Source organism: Myotis yumanensis, unplaced genomic scaffold (assembly GCF_028538775.1).
Source record: "Myotis yumanensis isolate MYYU_CA2020_CCGP unplaced genomic scaffold, mMyoYum1.0.hap1 SCAF_2, whole genome shotgun sequence".
NCBI classification, from domain to species: Eukaryota; Metazoa; Chordata; class Mammalia; order Chiroptera; family Vespertilionidae; genus Myotis; species Myotis yumanensis.
Window position 1 is genome coordinate 340,440 of NW_027223753.1, and position 15,064 is coordinate 355,503.

The following is a 15,064-nucleotide window of genomic DNA, read 5'->3' on the forward strand; positions in this document are numbered from 1 at the left end:
TGCAGCCGCAGGGCCATGCCCATAGCCCAGCCACAGGCCAGCAGGTGCACTTCCACCCGCACAGACACAAACGGCAAAACCTTTAGGAACAGACGAGAGCTTTTCACAAGAGTGGGTTACACACACAGCGGCCGACTGCAGGGCGATTTAAAACACGCGGATCGAACAGCCTAAGGTGAGTGCACGTCCCCCGTGGTTCTGGAGCGGCTCAGTGTCACCCGTGGTCCCGGGAACCAGTCAGCACAGATGCAGACGGAGGAGGTCCAGGCCCGTCAGTCCCAAACTGAGGCAAGGCCCGCAGGCTCTGCCCCTTCCTTCCGTGATGCCCGTGCCCGTGCGACTTCCAGCAAGGGCCGTACCCGGAGGATCCGCAGTGAAGGGGGCGGGGACCTAGAATTGGGTCAGCCCAAGGTTTGGACCAAGTGTGAGGGAGCTCCCAGGTGCAGAGCCCACAGCGTGGGAGGGGCTCCTGGGCCACCCGGACCCCAGGAGTTCAGAGCAAGGGCTCTGGGCACCAGGAGCCAGGAGGCAGCCGAGGCCGCAGGACGGCAGCTCTGCCCTGGGTTCCCTGCCGCTTCGAGTACAAGGCGACACCTTGTGGTCACAGTGAGAGGCTCTGCGGCTCCTCTGAGTGAACACAGCCGGCTCCGGCCGCAGACTGTCTCTGGGCAGCTGGCCCGGCCCCACCCGGTGGGTCAGAGCCCAGGGACCAAGAATGCACGCAGAGCACTTCGTAGGCATTGAGTTTTATATTTTAAGTGATCAAATCTATAAAATGAAAAACAGGTTTACTAAAACATGTCCAAGGACAATGCAGGAGATGAGGTACAGAACCACAGCGTGAGGCCCCTCCGCCACCCGAGCTCCACAGCCGAGACCGGGCGCGTGGGCGGGACTCGTGTCTACGCTCCAGTCCAAGCCCCTCACTCTGGTTTTTGTTTTCCTCTTAATGGTTTTTAAAAAGCTAACCCCAGGCGTCGGGCGGGTCCACCCTGTGCGGATGGCGCGTCCAGCCAGCCAGCGTCAGGCTCGGCCGTCCCTCGCTCTCGACCACCTCTGCGTCCGGCGTGCAGCTCACTCCTGTGCTATGCTTCTCAGCACATACTTGACCGTGTAGGCAAAGGCTGCAAACCCAACTATAACAAACAAGTTCGCCAGGGCGCCGCCCAGGAGTCCGTGGTGCCGGTTGGCCTGCTGGAAGCCCGCGAGGTGGGGCCCGGCCCCCGGCGCGTGCCCGTTGAGGAGCTGCAGCCCGTGCTGGCCGTGGTGCGTGTCCCCGTCGGGAACCACGTCTGGTAAGGGCAGCGCCTGGGGTCTGCTGCTGAGCTCGTCCTGTGCTTTTTGCTTCTGTTTGATCTCCTGAGAGAAGAGGAGACAAAGGGGGTCTGAGCAGACCGGCTCCTGTCGGCCAGGAGGGCCCTGGCCCCCGTGGAGACCGAGACGGTGGTGGCTGTGGGTTCAATCCTGGCGCCCACCCCGTTACAGACGTGGGGGCCAGTGACTTGACAATCACCCAACCTGCTCCTCAGGGCCCAGGACTGAGCCAGGCCGAGTGACCTGGTCCCTGTGGCCTGAGCCGAATGCAGCCCAGCCTTCCACTCACAGCCACCAGGACCAGGGAGCATTCCCAGCTCTCACGCAGGGCCCTCCCCACTCCTGGCCCCAAGACCCTGGCATCCCACGCTGGTGCTCAGCTGGCCAGCTCCACACCCAGGCCCCGGGCCCCTGGCCGCTCCCCAACTCTGCCCTCCCATCCCTGCGGTCCCGGCGCCTGAGGGGCAGGCCTGCTGCCCCGGAAGCAGTGCTCTGAGCTCCCTCGTGCTCCCGCCTGCAGCTGGGATGTGCAGGAGCACACGGTTTTTCTGGAAACAACTGAATCCCGAACCCAGGGAAGCAAAGCTGACAACGACTGCCACGCTCACCTCCACAACTTCAGGAAACAACTCACAGAAGACTTTGTCTTTTAAGTTAAACACTAAACTCTGTGCAGCCAGTTGTCTTTTCTAGGAAGAAAGAGAAGGGAAATGTCAACCCAAAGGTTAACTTCAATCCCCTAACATCCCAAAAGCAGGTGATTTTAGTCAAGGGCTGCTGCCCTCACGTTGCTGGACACACCCGACAAGCTGTTGTCCACAGTCAGCTAATTTACAGTCCGAAGGCTTATCCAGACAGAGAGAAATAAAAACCAGGCAACAGCCCTGGCCGGTGTTGCTCAGTGGATAGAGCATCAGCCTGCGGACTGAAGGTCCCGGGTTTGATTCCAGTCAAGGGCACGACCTGCCCGAGTTGCAGGCTCGATCCCCAGTAGGGGGCGTGCAGGAGGCAGCCAATGAATGGTTTTCTCTCACTGATGTTTCCATCTCTCTCTCCCTCTCCTTCTCTGAAATCAATAAAAATATATTTAGAAAACAAAACAAAAAAACAGTCAACAAGACGCGTAGGCGCTGTGACTGCATGCGACACCCTCAGGGTCTGCAGGAAGCTCGACCGAAAACAGGGTACTCCAGGGCCCAGGGTCCACGGTGCTTGGGGAGCAGGGACATGCGCGGAACCCCCACCAGGCCCTCGCCCCTTGCCCCTCACCCTCCCCCCTCACCGTGAAGTCCGAGGTCTCTATGCTGCCCAGGGTGGGGCCCTTCTCCACCATGAAGCTCAGCAGCCCCGTCAGGATGGTGGAGACGGACCAGGCCGGGTTCCAGGTGTCTGGGTGGAAGTCCGTGATGGAGAGACACAGCCTGCAAAACAGGGGCCCTCAACAGAGCGCTCGCCACGGCCGCGGTCGCGCCTCCGCAGCAGGGCAGAGCGGGGCAGGGCAGGGCGCCTTACCTCGTATTGCACTTAAATCTCCCATTGGGGGTTATCATATAAATACTAGGAGGTTTAAAGGGAAATTCTCTGGGAAAAATTAGTTTTCCATGGTAATAGCCACCTGCATAGAAACAGAGAAAGACGGGTCATGGTCTACAGAGCACCTCCTCGTCTTCGCTTGCACCCACCCCCCCCACCCACCTGCTCACAGCCCCCACCTGCTCCCTCCCACCCACCCACCCTCTCACAGGCCCCACCTGCACCCACCCACCCACCTGCTCACAGGCCCCCAGCGGTGCCCACCTGCTGACCATCCCTAGAACACAGGCGGCCAGCCCCACGGCTCCCGCATGCCCCTCGCCCCCTGCACCCACCCACGGTGTGTCTGCTGAGGTCACCTCTCCAGTCCCCTCCCCACCCACCCGTTCCTCCTCCACCAAACTGCACTCTGCAGCAGGCAAGCCCACCCTCCCTTCCGCCTGAACAACAACAGAAAACAAACTCTGACCCCCACACCGTCCAATTCAGGCCACCTGCCCCCATCTTGTCCCTGGGAGCATGTCCAGGCTGCCATCTCCCCAGATCACATTCCATCATGGCCCCCCCAAGACCTGGCGTCGAGGTCACCCGGCCTCCCCACAGCATGGGGTGAGACCACGCCTGACCCTGCCTCCTCGAGCCCCCCCGCCTCCACAGGCCCCCCCCCTCTCCTCTCCCGAGGTGCAGCGCCCAGCTCTCTGGCGCTCTCCCGACCCGCACTCCTGGGCCCTCACCTGACTCATGTGACACGGGGAGACCCTGACAGCTCTCCCTCCAACTGGCACCTCTGCCTGGACCCTGGACCCCTCTCCAAACCCCAGAAAAGTCCCAGACAGACTTCTGCTCCTTTCCTCAAACAGCAACCCCATCTCTCAGCTGTTCAGACTAAAACCTGGGTCCCCTGCCCCCACCACTCCCACTCTGTCAGCAAACCCTGCCAGCCCCCCTCCAGTGGGTCCAGAGCCGGCACTTGGCTGGCCTCACCGCCTCCACCCCCCCACGCAGCTCAAGGTCCACCCGTCCATCCCCCGAGGCCTCACCCTCACTCTAGGGCAGCCCCCAAGAGCCTGCTGGAAACGCAGAGCCTGGGCCCACCCAGACTGGGGGTGTGTTTGCGTGTGCGTGTGCACATTCACTGTGGTGTGAGGAGCGCTGCCTGTCCTCACACCCAGACCGGGGATGTGTGTGCGCGTGTGCGTGTGCACGTTCACTGTGGTGTGAGGAGCGCTGCCTGTCCTCACACCCAGACCGGGGATGTGTGTGCACATGTGCGTGTGCACGTTCACTGTGGTCCTCACACCCAGACTGGGGTGTGTGCGCGTGTGCACGTGCACGTTCACTGTGGTGTGAGGAGCGCTGCCTGTCCTCACACCCAGGCACGGTCCCGCCCCAAGGCCTGGCACACGCCATCCCAAACAGCTAAGGGCTCTGCCCCAAGGCCGGCTTGGGTCAGGCCTGCACCGCCCTGTCTGGCTGCAGGGCCCCGGCCGCCTCACGCGACTGTCCTTCCCTCCCGAGGGCCATCTGTGGGGCCTGCTCCACAGGCAGACACGGCCGCCCACCAGGCAGGGCTCGACACGGCACTCACATTCACACCCACTAGGAAGCCCTGTCCCCCCTCGGGAAGCGACCTGAACGGCGAGGACAGCGCCCTGTGAGCGCAGTGGGGGGCGTGAGGGGCCTGCCTTGCTGCGAGGGGCCTGCCAAGAACACTGACCTCTGAGCACACACACCGGCCAGCTCCTCCCCATCGCCCACCCCCTCGCCCACGGAGAGACCAGAGCAGCCCAGGCCCTGAGAACCCCCAGTGAGAGCTGGCCACACCGCTGTCCTCAGAGGCCAGGGCTCGGGCGGCTCCAGCGCCGTGCAGCCGCGCAGGGAGGGGACAGCCCACGGCCCGATGCACACGGTAACCCCTGAGCCTCCACACACAGTCCACACCACAGAGGGAACTCCGGGAGAGCCTGGGCTGAGGGGAGCCTGAGAGGGTCCTCCAGGCGGGAAGGGGCAAGTAGGGTGCCAGACGTGGACCCGTGCCAGCAGCTTGCACCCTGCATTCCAGGGTCGAGGGCGACCGAGCCACAGTGAGGGAGACTGTGGGGGCAGCTTCGACTCGCAGACTCCTGTGGCCCCACCCAGGCCTGTCCCCACGCCTCTCCCTCCAGACACAAGTCATCGGGCAGAGGGGCTCCTCCCACTTTATTCTTTTTAAAATTGTGAGCTATCTACCCTCAAGGTCCCTTGCCTTCCGTGTAAGTTTCAGAGTAAAAACTTGAGAATAAGCTTGTGTGTCTGGGTTTGACGGGAGGGGTGAGGTCTGCAGACCAGCCCGGATTCTGTGGCAGCACCAGCCACAGGCACACAGGTGTCGACCGCAGGCTGGCTGTGCCCAGAGAGAGCAGGACAGTGGGGCCCGAGACAGGGACGGCGTAGACATGGGAGAGGAGCACGGGAGACGGGGAGCACGGGAGACGGGGAGCACGGTCAGACGCCCAGGAGCCAGAGGAGGAGCAAGGGAAGGACAGTCACCCCCTCAGGGGCCACAAAGGCCCGACTCAGAGCCCAGACAGCTGTCCCTCCCGGACGGACGGACGGACTGAGGCAGCAACTCGCTGGTCCCATGGTGACCCTACTGAGAGCGGTCAGCAGAGGGCAGCCCTGTGCTGAGCTGAGCTGAGGGGATTGGCAGCTCATTCTAGCCAAGCTCGTTAAAAACACACACGGGTAGGGACAACCCCGGTCAGGTCAGGTTGAAACGGCCCCGGTGTGGTAGGGACGACCCCGGTGAGGTTGAAACGGCCCCCGTGAGGTAGGGACAACCCCGGTCAGGTTGAAACGGCCCCGGTGAGGTAGGGATGACCCCGGTGAGGTTGAAACGGCCCCCGTGAGGTAGGGACGGCCCCGGTGAGGTTGAAACGGCCCCCGTGAGGTAGGGACGGCCCCGGTGAGGTTGAAACGGCCCTGGTGAGGTTGAGACTACTCCAGTGAGGCTGGGACAAATAAAGGGGACCAGTATGGACTGATGAACAGGGATAGATACAGAAGCAGAGCAACATTGAACAGAATGTTAAACTACAGTGGGAAGCCTGGGGAGGGTTGGGGGGGGGATTAAGAGACCAACTGAAGGACTTATATGCATGCATATAAGATTAACCAATGGACACAAGACACGGGGCGGGGGGGGGGCGGGGGGTAGGGGCCGGGGGAATGTCAAGTGGGGGAAAAAAGGAGACATATGTAATACTCTTTGTAATACTTTAAGAAATAAAAATGATTAAAAAAAAAAAAAAACACACACGGGTTTAATCAGCATCTTCACGCGGCCTGGCACTGCTCTGAAGCCCATCCTTCCAGAGTTCTAGGAGCCCCACCTGGCAGGCCATCAGTGAGCCCGCACCGCTGCTGGGCACTGGGATGTCCCCCACGTAAGCCCAGGAACACGCCCACCCCACAGGTCTGCTTCTGGACACGTTTCCTGGGCAAACCCTCCCAGAAGGGGACCCTGGGCCGTAGAGAGCCTCCCTCCCGCTCAGCTGCCCACGCCTGACGCCAGCATGCTCAGACCTTCTCTACAGCACTCTTCTCGAGTGGAATCTTATACAAACCCCACACGGTGCTCCAGCCAGGACCTAACGGTGAGAAAGCGAACGCTCTGCCCACCTGGGCACAGCCGTGCCCTAGACTCAGGCTGATGTTCCCACACACGGCCGACAGCTGCAAGGTCTGCGCTGTAAGTGACACCGGCACCCTGATGGCACCAGCAGGAGCCAGGAGAGAGGCAGGCCCTGCTGACCAGGCAGGTCCCAGGGCCTCCCTACGCCTCAGTGCCCTGTCCACACAAGGGGCCACCCCTGAGCCCCAGGACTGGCCAGAGAGAGCGGCCAATACACCTGTCTTCCCCTTAACAACACCTCCTTCAGAAACAGCAAGAGAACCAGGCAAGCTGTTCACCTGGCCCTGACCCCGCTGACCCCGGAGCGTGGGCACCACCCACCACGGACAGACGGACGGCCCCGGGGACATGGTCCCTGAGACACGCACAAAACCACACTCTGAGCAAACGCCCCAGGACCCGGAGAAACACGAGCATGAGCTCCCAACGAGTCCCACGTGGAAAGAGGGCCGTTTACAGGAAAGGGCACTGGCAGCAAGGGCTGCGCAAAGCCGCACTCCCCTTCTCCAGCTCCAGCAGCGGCTCGACTTACCTTCGTAAGGAGTCATCTCAGGGCCTCGGACCACATAGTGCCTGAGGGAGAGAGAAAATTAGCTGGCTTTGGGGTGCCCAACTCCCCCCATTCTGAGTCACTCCAAGGCCAGGGTTTGCAGGGCCACCAAACCAGACACCCACAGGCAATCCATCAGTGACACTGAAGGTCAGGGGCCGACCAGCGAAGCCCTGCGAGGCCCCCAGGCTCTGGGGCTGCCGGCCCTCAGTCACCCATCTTCTAGGTTTCCACAAAGCACTTTGCCTCCACAATACAACGTGAGATTAATCCTCTGACCATTAACGTCAACTGACACTTTTAAAAACGTAATTTCCAGCCTCCGTGAGCACCACTGAAGGTCCGTGTTCCTCGGGTGCCGTCATCCCCGCAGAAGACGAGACGGGACAGCCGCTCAGGAGCCGGCTCTGCTCAGGGCCCACGTACCCCGAGAACCAGACTCCATCGCAGAGGAGCTGCCTCGAGCAGAAGCCACGGGACAGCCCTGCTGTCACCACCGCCTGCACCTGGAGCCCGGGCTGCGCACACGTCCACTCCCCACACCCATGGGGAGGCTTCAGCTCACACCAGAGGGGTTTGGACTGAAGACGCTCAGACAGCAGAGAAGCACGAAGGAGAAAGTGGAGGTAAGATAAGCAGAAACACCAGAGCAGACAGACCTGCCTCCAACCACCTCCTCCCACCTCCACACACAGCCTGTCACCACCACCATCAGACACCTGCTATCTCCTGGCTGATATGATATCACACACACACACACACACACACACACACACTCACACACACACACACACTCACACACACACACACACACACACACACTCACACTGTGATCCCACGTCAGCAGACCAGGAAAAGCCCTCAAAGCTAAACACATGACACGTTGACACGTCCAGGAGTGTGGCCTTAATTTGTCGCTGCTCCAGTTCCTGGCCAAGCTGAGCACAGGGAGAGAGAGAAGCAAGTGCAGGGAGAGCCCACAGCACTGGGTACTGGGAGAGCCCACAGCACTGGGTACTGGGAGAGCCCACAGCACTGGGTGCAGGGAAGCCAGGGCAGCACCAGCTCAGAGGACGGACAAGCCTCATCCAGGAAGTGCTGCTGTTGTCTGCCGAGGGGCCACCACTGCGGTCTTCCCACGCCTGGGCGGGATAAGCTGAGAGAGGCCTGCAGCCTGGGACTCTGGGGGTGCCAGGCAGAGGTGCCCATGAGACCCCCCCAGCTGGAAACACTGGGCGTGGGTGGAGAGTGTCCATGAGTCCACGGGGATGGGAAGCTGTGCCTGCTCTCCTATGGACTCTGCCCTGTGCTTTTTCACTGTAATAAACCGTAACAGTGGGTCCTCTTAGCAAATGATTGACTCTGGGGACCCTGACTCAATGGGGGGAGGGGTCCCTGCATCTGCTGTGTCCTGGGGGCCACACTTGTTTTTTGCCATTATTTGGGGGCAGGGAGAGCCCTGCTGGGACACTGCCACCCCACTCACGCTGAGGCCATCACCCTGAGAACCCTCCACCCCACCTGCCGGCGCCCCCTCATCTGTAAGCCAAGGAAGGTGGGCCCAGATCCCCGGACACCTGTTCCATCTGGAAAATACTTTTTTTTTTCTTTAATCCTCACCCAAGGATATTTTTCCCACTGATTTTCAGAGAGTGAAAGGGAGGGAGGAGGGAAGAGAAAAAGAGAGAAACATGGATGCAAGAGAGACATATCGACTGGTTGCCTCCTGCATGGGCCAGGGATTGAACCTGCAACCAAGGTAAAGCCCTTGACCAGGAACCGAACCCACAACCCTTCAGTCCACAGGCAACAGTCTAACTACTGAGCCAAAGTGCCCAGTTGGGCCTTGGCCGGTGTGTCTCAGTGGATAGAGTGCGGCTTGTGGACTGAAGGGTCCCGGGTTCGACTCCGGTCATGGGCACATGCCCGGGTTGCGGGCTCGATCCCCAGTGGGGGGTGTGCAAGAGGCAGCCGATCAATGATTCTCTCTCAACACTGATGTTTCTATCTCTTTCTCCCGCTCCCTTTCTCTCTGAAATCAATAACTTTATAAACCGCCCACTTGGAAAATACTTGTTTTTAACTTAGTTAAATCTCTTTCCTCTGGATTTTTTTTAAAAAAAATTTAGTTCCTTTTTAAGATTAAAATGTAAAATACTCTTCAAACAAAGAGAAAACGCTTCTTAGTATTTAGCCCTACACCTCATTTCTCAAAATCCCCAGCCACCCTGCGAAGGGCAGCCTTTCGTAGAGGCGTGCAGCCTCCTGACCCACTTTCACACGAGGAAGGATTCCGAGGAAAGTGTGTGCAGAGGCACACAGCCCACGGCACCTGCAGGCCAGTGCAGGGCCCGCCCCTCTGTCCCGCTCCCCCGAGCAGAGCAGGCTCCTCCACAGCCAGGAGCACAGGACAGAGGAGACAGGAGAGAGGAACTCCCCCAGCAGCTGTGGGCTACGCCAGAGCCCCGTGGGCTCCCAGACGCAGTCCTCTCCCGGGAGGACCCTTCCAACCCCCGCGGCAGGGGTCCAGGACAACCTGCTATGTCCCAGCTGCTGCCACGAGGAGTGTCTGCAGGCCTCCCGATGGGCGCAGGAGCCCCTTTCCGAGCTCCGGTGGTGTCCCAAGCCCCCCACCCACGGCGGGAACCTGGGCGTCAGGGAGGGTGACTGACCGCAGGGCCTTACCATTCAAGAATATTGGAAGGGAGGGGCTCGGCACAGATGTAAGGCACTGGGTCTTTCTTGATCCGAAGGTAGTCCTGTTTCAGTCGCTGGGTGGCTGTGGTTGGAGCTCTCTTATTGCTGTTGCTGCTCATCTGTGGAAAGTAAACACGTGTCTTCACCTGGGACAAGGACACAGCCCACGGTGCCTCTGCCCAAAGCCCAGCAGCCACCACTCGTGCACATCTCACACGGCCCCAGCTCCAAGGCTGCAGCTGTCCCGACTCACCCACCCCAACACCGTGGGCCACACAGTCCCCCGTTCCACCTGCCCTGCCACAACGTTCACTTAGCAACCTCAGATGCTCTAATTCCAAGCAGCCATGGGTGGGTGTCTGAAGCCGGACCGGACCCGGGTCACTGCACACATCACTCAGCTCTGTGCTCCATGACAACACAGCACTCAGGGCGCACCCACCAGCCCCTGCAAAACCCCCCTTAGCACCCCCAGCACGGGCAACAGAGGAGCAACGAGCCTCTCTGGTTCTGGAGAGACGGGACCCGTGAAAGACTCAGATGCATGTGCTGGGCAGAGCAGAGGCCTGAGGAAGCACTGTGCCCAGGACGGCGCGGGTCACGGCGTCAGGAGCAGAGATGGTGGCGAACAAGGCTTCCAGGGAGGCAAGGCCAGGCCGCCAAGCACGCTCCAGAGGGTCTCAGGCCCAAGCGTTAAGGTGCGTCAGGATGGACGGGGCAGCGTGGGACAGGCGGGACGTGCAGGGCAGCACCAAAGGCTGGGGACCAGGAGGGAAGCAGTCACTCAAGACAAGAGATGGCCCGGGGCAGGGAGCCCTGGGACACCACAGCTGTGCCCCAGAGATGGGGAGACAGGGCGCCCCACGCTCACAGGCACCAGAACAGCTCCAACCCAACTGCTTCATCTACTAGAGTTTCTCATAACGTCAGTGGAAAGGCAGAAAGTCATGCTGCTAAAAATGAAGTGTGAAAGCCGCTGGTCCAGAGTGTGACCGACAGCAGGGACACAGGGTGTGCGGGGCAGGAAGGAGGGAGCACCGGCCTCGGGGTGGCAGAGTGGATGTGGGCAGCGGAGGAGGAGCCTGCCCTCCCGCTCACCCCACTCCACCGCCTCTGCCGCCCGGTGTTCCAACTCACCTGCCACAGCACCGACAGCGGTGGCCGGGCTCTCTCCCCACCGGGCCTCCCCGTCCCTACAAACCTGAGGTCACCCACCCCCACCACACCTGCCCTTCCAGCCTCCGCACATGTGTTCCCTAGGGTCAGCCATGGGCTTGCTCCTTCCGTCCCTCCTGCCTCCACTTCCGCATCACCTCATCAGAGCTCGAACCCTCCCCAGAGCACCAGCCCCACAGACCACAACCAGCTTGGTGTGCTCGCCCCGCACCCAGGGCCTCCAGCAGGGCGCCCCCAGGGGTCCTCTGCACGCACCATCACCCACCCCTGCTGCTGCCTGAGGTCCCTCACCCTCAGAACCCTGCTTCCCTCCCTTCCCCTTTCCCCCCAACTCACCCTGGCCTCCAATCCTTCCTGGACACTAAGGCAGGCGAACTTGGTCACCGCAGTTCTGACCACAGCCCTTGAGGACCCCCCACAGCCAAGCAGATAAGCGCCAGGCCAGCCCTCCCCTGCCCGCCAGCCCCTCTAAAAGCAGCACCAGCCAGCCTCCCAGCCCCCAGCTCCCAAGGCCTCGGAACCGCCTCGGGTCCAAACCCCTTCTGATGAGCACACGGCTGCCCGGGAGCCTGTCTCCGGGCAGAAACTCACCTTGGCCCTGCCCGGTGCAGCTTGAAAGCCCAGTCCCTCAAAAGCCTCCCTGATTTCCTAGTCCAACGCCTCCACTCTCTCTCCTTCACTGACCTCCCCCGGCCCAGCTCCACACGACACAGGTGCCCGCCAGGCCCCAGCAGACAGCTGTGTGCCAGGCGCAGCCACAGACCAGCCTGGAAGGCGGCGTTGCCCACACGGCGCTGCTCCCAAGCTTTGCCCGGAGATGCCCAGGGGCCAGGTGGCTCACCTGGGCCAGCACCTGGCACCAAGCACAGCCCCCACAGGGTCTGCTCGGTTCCCTTCCCGTTTGCCCTGAGGCCGCACGCTGTGTGCACAGAACCACGCACGGTGGCTCCAGTGCAGCCGGGCCTGCACCCGGGGAGGGGCCGCGCCGGACACTCGTGCAGGTTAACAGGCGGCCACCAGGCACAACTGGCCACGCCTGCCCAGGCACCAGTGTCTTCCACAGCCGTGAGCTTCCAGGTCACGTTTATGACCCAACTGCTCAGCGGGCACAAGGAAGGGCTCCCGTTTGCCGCACGCAGACAGGGCTCTCAGGACCTCCAGGGGCTGCCGGGGAGACATCTCCCACTGTCCCCCCAGAACAGGCGCAGCCCCTCCCACACCCTGGCCCGTCTCAGGCTCCCGCACACCAAGTCCCCCAGACAGCGCACGTCAGGTGCGTTACAAGGAAGAAAATCTCTGAAATCAATAAAAATATGTTTTTAAAAAAGAGACAGAGAGGAAGGGAGAGAAATAGAAACATCAATGACGAGAGAGAATCACTGACGGGCTGCCTCCTGCACGCCGCACACTAGGGCTGGAGCCCGCAAACCAGGCGTGTGCCCCGACCGGGCATCGGACCGTGACCTCCAGGTTCTTGGGTCCACGCTCAACCCGAGCCACGCTGCCTGGGCCTCTCACTCTGAGAGGGAGGGAGAGAGGGAGAGAGGGAGAGAGGGAGAGAGGGAGAGAGGGAGAGAGGGAGAGAGGGAGAGAGAGAGAGAGAGAGAGAGAGACCGACCCAGTACAGGTTGCTCAGGAGCACAGCCAAAAGCTGAAGGCAGGCAACCACCTGCAGGACGCGAGTCCCTCAGTCCCGCTGCTCCCGGGACATCCCTCCCGCCCGCGTCCACGCAGCTCAGGTGACACGTGGCATGAGACCTTGGCCTGACAGCCGGACAGGCACGTGACCTGCGCGCCCAGGACTGGGAGGTCTCTCCGGTCGCCACCGGGATTGCTTCACCGGCGGGCGGGGAGCCCAGGCGACGGAGGCCGCTCCGCCACCACCCGGACCTGCCCGCGGACGGCGCTGCCAAGACGCGCAGGTTGTCAACCGCAGGTGCGGGGCACCGGGACCCCGCCCGCCCGGAGCCTGCACACGGGACGCTCCCGTTGGGTGACGCCCGCGGGTCCCTCTCCGGACGCCGGAGGCACCGCCTTTCCGGGCCGGCCGCGCGCTCGGGCACCTGTTAGCGCTCCGCCCGCCGGGCCGCTGGGTGCCGGGCCCGCGCTGAATGGCGGGGAACGGGCTCTGAATGGGGACCGGCCCGGCGGCCTTCAGCGGAAACGCAACTAGAAGTTGACGCCGGGCCAGCGTCCGGGCCGGCGCCGGTCATTCGCCGAAAAGAAAAGCGAACCTGACACAGACGAGGAACTGGTCCGCCGGGACCGAGTCCCGCTCCCGCTCTCCCGCCCGCACGGCCGCCAGGTGCCCGAGGGCCGGGCCCCGGGACACGCCTTCCGGGGGCTCAGGAGGCCGTGGGGCTCTCGCCGTCAGGGCGGCGGCGGCTGAACGGCCCCCCGTGGCCGCCCCAACGGATCCCGGACACACCGACCCCGGGCGCTACGGCGGCTCGCCCTGCGGGGCCCACCGGCGCGCGCCGACCGGGTGCCTTTCCGAAAGGGACCCACCGTGCGGCCGGCCAACCCAATGCCAAGTTTCCCGCAGGACCACCCCGGCCGGCAGCCCCGGGCGCCCGCCGTAACCGACCTCGGGATCCGCGCACGGAAGCCCCGGGCGGAGCCCCGCGAGCGGCGGGTCGGGCGGTGGTGGGCACCCAGGGGCCCCGCGCCCCGGCGCCCGCGCCCCGGCTCCCGCGGAGGGACGCGCGGCCGAGGCCCCGCCGCCGGCCCGCGGCGCGCTCACCTCTCCCCGCCGCCGCGCGTGGGCCGCCGCCGCGCTCAGGCTCGCCGCGGTCCAGGCCGGAGCAGGAGCGGAGAGGGGGCCCGCGCCGGAGAGCCGCACCGCCGGACCGAGCCCGCCGCCCCGCCGCAGCGCCGCCGCCACCGCCTCAGCTTCCAAGATGGCCGCCCGGGGGCGGGGCCGTCCCCGCTTCCGGTTCCGGTGCGCGGCTCGCTCGGCGGCCGCTCTAGGCTGCCCGGAGGCCGTGGCCCGCGTCTCTCTGCTGCCTCCCGCCCGGCGGGGCGGGGACTCGGCGCGTGCGCACTGCGGCGGCTCCGCCAAGTGGCCCCCGACCCCCGGGGCAGGTGCGGTCAGGGCGCCGTCGCCCTCCCGGCCTCTCTCCGCCAGAGCCCCGTCCGCGGGACCGTCATCGGACCAAGGGTCCCCCCCACCCCGCCCGGCCAGTGTGGCTCAGTGGTTGAGCGCCGACCTAGGGGCCCAGAGGTCGCTGTTCGATTCCAGGTGAGGGCACGGGCCCGGGTTGCGCGTGATGTTTCTAATCGATGTCTATCCCTCTCCCTTCCTCTCTCTCTAAAAATCAATAAAAACGTATTAAAATCTTGCCCTAACTGGTTTGGCTCAGTGGATAGAGCGTCAGCCTGCGGACTCAAGGGTCCCAGGTTCGATTCCGGTCAAGGGCATGTACCTTGGTTGCGGACACCTCCCCAGGAGGGGGTGTGCAGGAGGCGGCTGGTCGATGTTTCTCTCTATCCCTCTCCCTTCCTCTCTGTAGAAAATCAATAAAGTATATATTTTTAAAACACATATTAAAATCTAGGAAAAAAAAAAAAGGCTCCTCCCAGTCTGCTGGGGCCCAATTCTTCTGCCCACTTAACAGAGAAGGGCCAGGCGTTGGAGGACCCTGGCCCATCCGTGCCCCAAACCGGCCCACGGCCCCTGAGAGTCAGTGCCTGGGTGCCCGCGTCTGGCCCCTGAGGAACCTGTGCCAGGTGGGGTCCGCTGTGGGCACGTCTGCCCAGCCCCTGCCCGTGGGGAGAGCTGTTCTCATAAAAATACTTCCACTGTTTCCCGACCGAAGTTTCCACCCGGCCCATGAATAGGGTCATTATGCACCGTGGACAGGCTATGAGGCTCCCTTCCGCTCCCACGGTCCCCTCCCGGGCCCTGGGGGAGGGGAGGCAGAGCTGGGCCACCCCAGTGAGTGGGTCGAGGGAAGGGGAGTCCCAGACGCAGGGCACCCTCGCCACCATGGGGGATGTTCAGAGGGGCAGGAGGGTGGCAGACAGGTGGCAGGGGGAAGGTTGGTGCCTGGACAGGGTATGGGCTGGGTGGCGAGGTAGGCCAGCACACTGCCCACCACACCCCCTCAAGGGGCAGCCAG

The 15,064-nt window shown here is 62.9% G+C and overlaps 1 protein-coding gene across 1 annotated transcript; it reads right to left on the bottom strand.

Annotated features, from left to right (window-relative positions):
• Window positions 1-734: 734 nt before the first annotated feature.
• Window positions 735-13,845, bottom strand: UBE2J2 (ubiquitin conjugating enzyme E2 J2). Its single transcript, XM_070403836.1, has 7 exons — window positions 13,687-13,845; window positions 9,756-9,886; window positions 7,053-7,093; window positions 2,827-2,929; window positions 2,597-2,735; window positions 1,923-2,003; window positions 735-1,359 (listed from the first exon to the last, which is right to left on the bottom strand). Exons 2-7 carry the CDS (start codon window positions 9,884-9,886, stop codon window positions 1,075-1,077), a joined length of 780 nt encoding a protein of 259 aa, XP_070259937.1. The 5' UTR covers window positions 13,687-13,845; the 3' UTR covers window positions 735-1,074.
• Window positions 13,846-15,064: the final 1,219 nt, after the last annotated feature.